Genomic DNA, 10631 nt, shown 5'->3' with positions numbered 1-10631 from the left:
AAGAAAAAAAGAAAAGAAAACCACTATGAACTCCCACAACCAAATTTTCCGATCCCCAATTGCAAACTGTGCTTTTGCACGTCTCCGTTTTTTTGTCGTTTCCCTACTTTTCTTCCAGCAATCCTCCAATCGCCTCTTACTAATCCCTATTCGCAGCGGCGGAACGCCCTCTACCGGCCCCTTGTGAGGTATTCTACGGTATGCCGCATCGTGGCCACCAGGACCACGTGACCAGGACGCCGCCCGCGTCTGCCGCCGCCGAGCTGTGGCATCCCCAGCAGCAACCGTCACGGCTACTGCGCGCGGATGCTGGAACGTTTGATGGGCGTTCGCGTATTGTGTAGTGTATCGTTTCGTCGATAAATGACGTTTGATTGCGAACGTTCGTGTTCCGCGAGTTCTCTTGCGTCTGCATCGTTTAAAACTCGAGCCGCTCTGACCACTTTGGGCGCTTAAACGCATCTCGCACGTCTGGTGACCCCACGTAACCTGTTGGCTCGGGCCACTGGGTTGGTTGCGGCCTTGCCGTACAGGAGTGAGGCACTATTCGTGTGTCCGAATATACAAGTTGCCGCTGGCTCCTGTTCCGCGTAGTTAGACAAGTGGGTACTGTGATTGCAATACATACTGAATTGCGGCAGCATTTCGCATAGTGGCTGGCAGCGGGACTGCCCCTACTTCGCGTCGGTTGAAAGGCCGGGAAATGTTTGTGGAAGCAATTAAAGCTGAGCTAGTTGGTATGAATTCATTGCGGCTAAATAGCCAAGCACATGGGGAGGAAAGCACTGGAAGAGGCGCTTGTCCTGTGCTTTGTCCCCGTGCAGTTGTTATCGTTGCGCTGTTTAGCCAACGATGCGATTGGGGGATGGCGTGGGGGTATGCGTTCGCGCAAACCTCCTTTTAAAGCTGTCTTTAAAACGAGGTGTGCGCGCAATTTCGGTATTTCGGGTATTCACCCACACCTCCGCTATTGGATTCGTATTCGATTCGACGCCTCTCCAAAGCTGCATATACCTAATAAAAGTGTTCATTCTCTCTCTCTCGATTTGAAAATTAGCTATTCGATTATTCGCCTCTTTCCAATAGCGGGGAGTCGAGGGACAGGCAACCACGGGAGTGAGGGTCGTTGCGAATAATTTCGGCGTACGCCAACTTCCAAAGCGATGCCCACGGGGACGATAGCTTCAGAACAACTTCAAGACGTACAATAAGACTTATCTTCAATTTGTCAGCCTAGACTAGCCAAACTTGGATATGTTTAAAATGTGCGCTATACCCCAATCTTTGCTCCAACGGACAAAACAATACGTGGATCTTGTGACATGCTGTTGCCTTACTTAATTTCTGCCAGTGTCGTTGCGCCCCATATAAATGAAAGCATTATACATTCACAAGCTCCCCAGCTTCCAGACGTCCGATCGCGAATGAAAAAAAAAAAAATCGGGCAGAACCCGTCTCCGAATGAGTGCAGACTTCACTGTCTACACACTGACCTCAATGTGCAGACTGTAGATTAGCATTCGATAAATGTGCCGACGCACCCCGTTGCTGGAGATACCTTTATTAAGAATATGCAGTGGCGATTTCGAGATTTCTATTGCTTCTGCAATTGCATGAGGTTTCCAAAATGGCGACGGTGGTAGACGGTGGTACGACAACAGTGTGACGGCGTTGGCCCGACAATGGGACGACGTCGGCACGACGAGAGTCGCATGACGTAGCTGGAATTTTCGGATGCGCCTCGCGTGCGTATGCAAAAAAAAAAGAAAAAAAATGGCGGTTTCGCTCAGATGGCGTAGAACCCATCGGCATGGCATGCTTCTCCAGGTGCTGGGAGATGGTTGGATATACGCATTGACACACACACACACACACACACACACACACACACACACACACACACACACACACACACACACACACACACACACACACACACACACACACACACACACACACACACACGCACACGCACACACACATACAGGCGCGTGCACACACACACGCACCTTTGTGCAGGGTAGATAACTCATGCTCTAAATTAGAGTTGCTGAAGGGGTGGGAGTGGAAGGGAAGCGCAGTCGAGGAAGGCAGAAAAGTAGCTGCCGCAATGAAATGGGAAAATTTGCGGGCATAGGACGAGGGTGTCAGCTGGAACAAGAGAGGGGCAATTGGCGATAGATGGCAGAAGCCTTCGTGTTGTAGTGGACATAGAAGACTAGTGATGATGACGATGATGATGATGCCGGGTTAAGGTGCCTGGTAAGAAGCACGTTACTGCGCTTCTTACCTAACGTGAAGACACCTAACATGTTCTTCACGTTAGGGAAACAAAGCTACACTGTATAAAACCTTAACTTGCATCTGTAGGCGGCTCACGTCGACGACGACGTTCGAAGGACCTCAAGTAGTCCTGAACGTTTTATTTTTTGGGCGTTTCCTCGCAGATTTTTTTTGTAATTTACTGCAATTTCATTTATTGCAGTTAGTGTAATGTCTCGGTTAAAATCGAGCGCGAAAGCAAGACAGGACAACAGAAACAAATGGAAATGTGTCCTTGTCTCTTGCTGACAATATATCTTGTTCCTCTTATCCCTCTTAAAGATAGTGTGAGCGCTTGTCCAGTTGTCTCTCGTGTCATGCTTTACTTTCACGCCGTATTTTCATCTACAGACATGTACCGACACTTCCAGCAGTCCACTTTACTAACTGTTAACTCTATGTGTTTGCATAGTTCATTTCTGTAAGGAACGCTTTACGCTGGGTCATCTCGCGCTGTTTCTTTCTTTTTTATTATTATTATTTTTTATCACTGGACGAACACAGCGTCGGAGGTGATGCCCTTCCAGAAGACGTAAGAAGACTGCACCACGGTGGCACTGCAGAAAAAAGTTTGTTAGAAAAAATAAAACATGGTTTAATATTAGTTCGTGAGGTTAGTATGTTGCGAAAGTTGGTTGGCAGCTTGACCAGAGGGAGCCAGAGATAGCAAACAAACATGCCCGCTCATATCTCCGTGAACCCGCCGTCCTTGCTCCTCACAAGCACACAGCTTATCTGCTTCGATATCTGTGATGTCGAGCTTACTACTCTGGAGTGGTTATTGACTGCGTCATTTAGTATGCACCTTTGGGTCTGTTGAAGACAACGTTTTTTCAAATCTTCAGCTTAGTAAGGCAGTTGAGTCGTTTGGCGAATAAATGTGCTGTGAAAGAATTACTTTGTGAAAAAACAAAAAAACAATGAGTGAAACAATTTTAGTGACGCACATACTGACATTTTGTTTCTGGATACAGATTCATTCAAAGCTATTTCTGGTTGTTTACTTTTTCCGCCATTTCGCAGAGAACTTTGTTGTACAGTGCACTTCCTTATGGGAGTCACTTTTACTCCCCTAATGACTGGAGCTTTCAGGGAATACGAATCACGAATACTTGAACACGTGAATACAAGTCAAATACTAGGATTCGGTTGTAAAATATCGCACAAGTACAGATATGTACAACGTACGAGAAGTGACAAGACACCAGACGCTACAAGACACATTCAAAGATTTACTCTATCTTTAGTAGTTCAGCCATGCTACGGGCGGCATTACGGACACGGTGAACAGACATGTCTATACCACAAACTGACTAACTCGTGCATGAGGTCTGGCTAAACTTACATGGTTGATACTAACTGAGCATAGTAAGGAAACGAACAAAATTCTTTTCTCAGTATTAATAACAAAAATTTACTTTACGCCGTAGAGACCAATTTTGTTAACAGAAATTAGTTTACTAAATCCCAGTATCGTATGTCGACATCGCCGAGAAAACTTGGGGCACCTTCGACCACGGGAACCGCTCTGCAGCTAGCAATGAACACGACTGTACCGCGGGCTTACTTCTCTGCATTTCTTATCATGAAACATTTCTCTCTTATTCTCTCTCTCTCTGTGCCATGAAGCAGGAGAAATGCTGAAGTTATGCTAGCTTGTACGCTAGATATGCTTCCCATAAAATCGGAAAGAACTGTGCAGTAGGGGGAAAAAGTTGGTTTATGAAGGGCATGGCATGGCTTAAGAAGTCACTACGTGTACTTAAGGAACACAGAAACACTTTTAGAAAACCTGACCGAATAAGATTTCCGACTAACGACCCATAAATTCAATTAAAAGTGAGCAGCCATTATCGGGTTACTCTCACCTGAAGTACACCTGCCCAGTGTAGCCTGCTGGAGCAGTCCAGGTCACCACGACCTGCGTCTTCTCGTCCCTGCTGTTGTGAGTGATGGCATTCTGCAAGAAACAGGAGAAAGAAATTACGGAGAGCCACTGCAACGAGAACGTGTAATACAAGTTAACATAGCTAGTGCAGATGGCCCTACAAACACCGCGACAACGATGACAGCACCACGATGGCGAGCTAATTTTGCAGTTCGATATGCTTGACATTCTCTATACTTCTCGCGTATGCCGAGACTTATACGTGTTTTACGACACCTCCGAAATCCGTATCCACGACCGACGTGTTTCGGCATGGCCTTCGAGATGATTAGCGCGCGCAAACCCGATCTCCTCTGAGGCCTGGATCGACTACACCCAGCGTATGTGGATATGACGACAGGAGTGGCCCATGCAATCGCGTCGAGGCTTTCCCTCTGTTTATTTTCCCCTTCTCTACGTCCCTCCATTGCAACAGGGCGTCCCCATCATGGCACAACTGACCGTTCCGAGAACCCGCATAAGTAATCGGTAGTTTAATTAGTGAAACAATTACACGGTCAGACATTGTGGACACAATGACGTCATGCACCATATTATCAAGCGTACATTGCTCTTCTTTCCTTTTTTTTTTTTTGACGATGAGCATTTCTTCACCGGATTATTACCACCATAAATTTGTAGCTCGGTGCGATACGCGCCTGCCGCGCCGTCACTCCGTCCCATGTCTCTGATTGCGCGGCTTCTAGACGTTCTAGTATACCAAAATGGCTGCCCACGATGACGTTAGTATAAGCAACTTGTAACGTACTCAAACTACGCACTGCGTTCTTGCAAAAGACGCACGACCGTGTTCTCTTGCGCACAACACATACAGTAGCTCTAACCTCTGGATGAGGATTATAAGCTTTATTCGCACAGGCAAAGCCTTAGCTGCCTGAAGGGTGGAATCGATAAAGGTCGTAACAGGGCTGCTCACCGCGTTCCCTCCGGGGCAGTCTAGAGTCTTGGTCTGGGCGTCGGGGGTGAACGTTCCCTGTAGCAGTTGGCTGGTGTGTACGTCACGGGCCGTCAGGATGACGCCCTTGAACGGAGTGCTGCCGTACACTTGCACTGAGCAGAGAGAGAGAGAGAGAGAGAAGGGGGAGAGAGAGAAAAGGAGAGATAGAGGGTGAGAGAGGGGAACAGGGAGAGAGAAAGAGATAGGTTTCTTTTTATTTGTCCCCGACGATAATCCGCGCGCAGGTTATTGGAATAAACCGGTAAAGTGTGATGCGAGAATATCGACCACGTCGTTCATCGTCCATATGGGCGTTTACAAACGGAAACAGTTGTAAACTTGATGGTTTCGTTTTTCTGAAAATTTTCGATTTTTGCTGATATTTAATGAAAAATCGACAATCTAAATCAACAATTGGAAACCAACAGTCACTGGATCTTACGCTTTTCTTTTAAACGCGACAAACCACGTCAAATTTGGTGCAGTGGTTGCCGAGAAAAACGAATTCTCCTTTTACATGTATTCAGGTACGTACGAGCCCCCGAGCTAAAGCTTCCTCTAAAGGAACGAGCCCTTCCTCCTTCTCGCAAGCTGCACCCTACCACGTGACCTCCCAACTCTCGGTGCGTGACCAGCGCATGCGCCGTGCCTACCGGGGCATCACGGCGGCGGCGTGAACGCGCTTCGAGCGTCCACACCGATGTCGCAAAAAAATATTCTAAAGCGTTACTGGACAAAACGTCCCAAGATGTCCCTATACCAGCGTCGTTGCTGTCGCAAACGCCTCCGGTGAACCCAGTATTTCGGGAACGGCAGTATAGTACCCGCAGCAGCGGCCCAGTGACAACGGCGCGTTCCGCGCGTGAACAAGAGGTCGCCGGTTCGATTCACTAATCTGGCGCACGCCGAAGAACCCCAGGTGGTCGAGATCAATCCGCAGTTACCCACTGCTGCGTGCTTCACATTCAGATCCTGTCTTTCTTTCTTCTTTTTTTTTTTTTGCACGTAAGATCCCAGAATTTAATTGTAATCTTGAAGAATTGTACGTTGACGAACAAGCTAACGTTGTACTTTTTTACGTTGCATATATTACGAGCGCGCATACCGGTGACGCGTCCTCCCTGGTTGATGCTCGTCGGAGTGGCCTGGATGGCGTACGGGGACTGCGTGGCTTGGGGCTCGGCTCCGCCGTGTTTGGGCAACTCGCTGTTGCACACTCCGACGGGCGCGCCCGAGGGGTAGGCCCTCAGGGCGGCGGGCAGCAGGCAGGCGACCGCCACGAGACAAGACACGGCAACGGACGAGGACTGCATCGCCACACGCCTCTCTTGGTGGTTAGTTCAGAAAGAACTCTGCGGGAAGATGGAGTATGGAAAAGTCGAAAAATCGATTAAAATAAAAGTCAGCCGATACACGTATGAAGATAAATTATTGCTCAGTCGATGGATATATACGGATCAATCTATCAGCGGCGGTCGATAACAGTCCCCAGGGCAACCTCGAAGGCCTTCGTAATGGCATGCTCGAGACACCGTTTAAAACATCCGCTACAACGTTTCTGGCCCTCATTTAACCTAACCGACCTTATAGGTAACCAACATATTAGATTATCGATCTGCAGTCAGTCAATAAATAAATACGAATAAATAAATTTATCATCTAATCAAATCAATCAATCAATCAATCAATCAAACAATCAAACATGGTTTATTGTAAGAACGACCAGGACAATTTTGTGGCCTTCATAGTGGCATATTCGAGGTACCACTGAAAACAGCTGCAACGTTCTTGGCAGACCTAACCGCATAAAACCTACAGCCAAACCAACCATTTCGATAATCAACCGGTAAATAAATTTGGTCAGCCTATGAATATGGACAGACCAATGAATTAACCGTAGTGTTTTATTAAAGCGTCCAGGTCAACCCCGAGGGACTTCATACCGCCATACTCGAGACATGCCTGAAAATAACAAATACAACTTTCTTGGACGAACTTCCATGACCTATAGTCTGATCAACAAATGAAGCCGTCCACGTGTTCTCCATTGAACTTGTTGATAGGCCTGAAAATGCATACACCGCTGACTTAACGCCACATGCATGAGCTGAGAAGCGTCTGTACGAGCACTTGAAGCTCGAAATTGCGTCTAAATGTCTGAGCGTTGCTGGTATACGCACACCGCTTCATTGGTGTCGCTTTGAACCAAATACCATCAACGCAATCATGCCATGGCCCCGATGGAACTGCTCTTCCTACGTATCTTACTTCTGTTGAACGACACCAGCACTGAATGTAGCGGGCAAATCTTATCGCTGTTTTGTTATTGGTGCACTCCGTCAAGGGATCTAAGGCCAAGTACTTAGAAATGCTGCTAACCATGAAACAGCTCGTTAAACTTCCATACGAGCACATTCATCGTGTGTACCGACTTAATTTACTATTAACCCCGACATCCTTAATTACCATTCCAACCTTCTTAACGATCGTTTCTTCTTGTTCTTGCTTCTGTGGTGCGTATCGCATCTCAATACGAATGCTTCCTAATGATGCAAGTGTCCTACATCACGCCGGAACGGCACGAGGACGCCCGCCTTGAGATACGCATATGTTATTATCCACTCGGTTCATTTGGCGCACGTCCGGTTCGATAAAAGACCATTCGGTGACGTTAAAGCGTTCAGAAAATCTCTAGCGCTGTCGTGCGAAACCAACCACTAACTACTAGATGCGCCGTACCCACACCTGCGATGGAAATTCCTTTCGACTGAAAGAACGGAACCGGATGAATCGAGACCCGTCGTTTATTCCGGGGATCGTCTGAAGGCGAGAGTGTTCTATAGCGATCGTTCGGATGACTGATAGCAGACGACGGGAACGACCGACCGAAGCAGGCGTGATACTATGCAGCTCGTCTGAAACATTGGGGTCATGGCGACGTCGCCTGCTTCTAAGCTACGCCGGGTTCGTGACCCCATCGCCTCATCGCGGCACCCCAAGCAGACGCAACGCAGCGAAGCAACGGGTGATGTAGACGAAGGAACACGTTGCATATTTGCTCCGGGGCAGATGGCTGCATCTCCGAACGGACTCGTCGGGAGGGGGGCGGGGTTAATCACCGATGCATCGGTGCCATCGCTCCACGTGTTCCGCGCTTCTGTCCCCGCCGTTAGAGCGCAGACTTCTCGATAGAAGGCGGGCCAAGGCGGTCACTGGAGAAAGTGGCGGTAAGCGTCGACACCGCACCTTACGTCTGTCGCTGCGCAAAGGAAACTCGCGAGAGCGTCTTAAACGGACCAGACGGCATCACCGTTGCGCTCTCTACAAATTCAGTTGATAGCGCACGTCCTGTCGTCTTTCATGTCCCTGTCAATACAGCACTACGACTTCAATTGATGAGAAGAGCCAACATAGAGGACACGCGCTGTCGGTGTTTTTTTCCCATTACCATTTGTTTGTGGGCTGCCGTTATCAAAATTCCGAAGAATAACTTTGTCAAGAATGAAAGACAAGGTATGAGCAACTAAAGTGACAGAAGAGCGGTTGCGTATCCGTGGTTCGGAATAACGTTTTTCCCGAGAAGACGGTCGACGCTGGACGAGGGGCACCGGCGCCGGATGCGGGACGCCGACGCTGGATTTTCCGTGACGCGGGCTCATCTAACGCTATCGCGTTTAAAAGTATTACCAGCCGGATGTTACTCTATTTGCTCCACCGAATCATGTCGAAAAGCGCGTACCTGGTGACGTGAACTAACGGCGCATTTATATGGTCGCTTTAATGCGCTCTGGAGCGCGGGGAGCTCTAAATCGACCGCTTCAAACGTGTTCGCCCGGTTAATTTCAGCTCAGAGCACTCGGAGTCACTCTCACACCTTCCAGCTGGGAGCACAATCGATGTCTGACAAAACAACAACCACAATCTTGATCACGTGGCTACTCCAACTGCTCTGAGAGCAACCGAACGGTTCGGGTGCATACGTTCTCCGGCTCCAATGTCCAGAGGCCCATGCATCGGTGAAAAAAAAAAAAAAAAAAAATTCCCGTGTCGTAGCGCGTTACGAAGTGGTCGAACGCAACATACGATTGCGCGTCGTTCCTGCGCTACGCCGGGCAATTTGGCAACGCGATGTAGTACGTACGTGACAACCATTCACGGCCCGCTTGTGCGGCGCGCAAGCGTGAAGGCCAAGAGTCGGATCTCGCGCGAAAACAGGGACCTGCCGCGCTGCGCCCAAACCATTAACCTCTATCCGCGGGCCTGGCCCTCCATTACAGTGCTTGTTCGATGCAGTCGCGCGCGCGAGTCGGTGCGTTCGAATGCAGATGCATACAAAGTGCGTCGCGGAAGGAGAGTCGATTAGAGAGGGGACAACAAAAACGAGAAAAGCTCGGGAGGTGGGCGTGGTGTTGCGTCACGTGTTGTGGAAGCCCGTTGCGCCAGTCGGCAGAGGACGGTGACCTGGCACGAATCTGCGGCGAACGAATTCCCCTTCCCTGAGCAGGAAACAAGTCGGCGCGCGCGCTAGATTTCTTAATTAATGATCCGTTTTCTTATTGATTGGTATTTGTACTTTTTACCCCTAAATAATTACGGCCGTACATCCTAAGTGGGATGTGAAGTGTTAATTTTTCGAGAATATCTCTCCTTTGAAGACCTTAGTTCGATCAATGATTGACATATAATGGAGTCATTGATTGATTAGTGAGTGAATGAATTTGTGACTGACAAGCACGGGCATCGGTTCATTGATCGATCGATTGATTGACTTATTTATTGGTGGCTGACTGATCGACTAGAGTTACTACGTAGGACGGGTGGCAGATGGACTTATTAACTAATTGTAGGCCACCATTATGCGGCGTCGCCTTCCCAGAAAGCAAAAAAAAAGAGAAGAAAAAGAGAAAGGAGTACTCAACAGATTTACGTGGTCAATAATTTTTCTTATATAATTCATCAAACAACTTAGGGTCTTAGACTGTGTTTAAAGCGTTTGTTAGCTCTATTGCGAAAAAAGTTTACTAAAATGATATCGCGCGAAACCAATAGCATTACGCTAATAATGACGTTTCACGGGCATACACTGGCACTCGGATGTGTCAGGTGACAAAAATGCACATAAGAAAACGGCACATTCCGAGCTTTCTCAAATATTACCGTTTGCGCTTTCAGCCAATCAGAAAGGAGGTGGGTCCTAGGTCAACCAATGAGGTACGACGAAAAGATGGCGAATACGACAATAAACGGTTTGCATTGACGTCATCCTGACCGCTACTTTAGGGCACTAGCACTTTGAGAAGCTGCGTTAACAAGACATGTGGCAGCACGAAAGGCGCATCATATCGCGTGCAACAAATTGATAGCAATGATTATTCGCTGAAAAACGGTCACCATAAAAAAGGCAAAACAATGTACGCACTATGA

The 10631-nt window shown here is 48.0% G+C and overlaps 2 protein-coding genes across 4 annotated transcripts in view; one reads left to right on the top strand and one right to left on the bottom strand.

Moving 5' to 3' along the window:
* The window catches only part of LOC140214050 (uncharacterized), a 9088-nt gene extending 8721 nt beyond the window's left edge, over positions 1-367 (top strand). Inside the window, exon 4 of the mRNA XM_072285300.1 lies at positions 157-367. The gene's annotated coding sequence lies outside the window, so the exon portion shown is untranslated. The remainder of the gene's footprint in view (positions 1-156) is intronic.
* Positions 368-2770: 2403 nt separating this feature from the next.
* LOC126539098 (defense protein l(2)34Fc-like) overlaps positions 2771-10631 on the bottom strand; it is a 74610-nt gene continuing 66749 nt past the window's right edge. For all 3 annotated transcript variants that reach the window (XM_055075182.2, XM_050185825.3, XM_050185824.3), the window contains exons 2-5: positions 6313-6559; positions 5187-5320; positions 4191-4282; positions 2771-2879 (exon numbers count right to left, since the gene is read on the bottom strand). In XM_055075182.2, coding sequence (XP_054931157.2) covers positions 2810-2879; positions 4191-4282; positions 5187-5320; positions 6313-6520 — 504 coding nt within the window. In that variant the 5' untranslated portion in view covers positions 6521-6559 and the 3' untranslated portion in view covers positions 2771-2809. The remainder of the gene's footprint in view (positions 2880-4190; positions 4283-5186; positions 5321-6312; positions 6560-10631) is intronic.

Source organism: Dermacentor andersoni, chromosome 11 (genome assembly GCF_023375885.2).
Source record: "Dermacentor andersoni chromosome 11, qqDerAnde1_hic_scaffold, whole genome shotgun sequence".
NCBI classification, from domain to species: Eukaryota; Metazoa; Arthropoda; class Arachnida; order Ixodida; family Ixodidae; genus Dermacentor; species Dermacentor andersoni.
The sequence above is the reverse complement of the archived record's forward strand: the minus strand, read 5'-3'. Positions and strand labels throughout refer to the sequence as shown.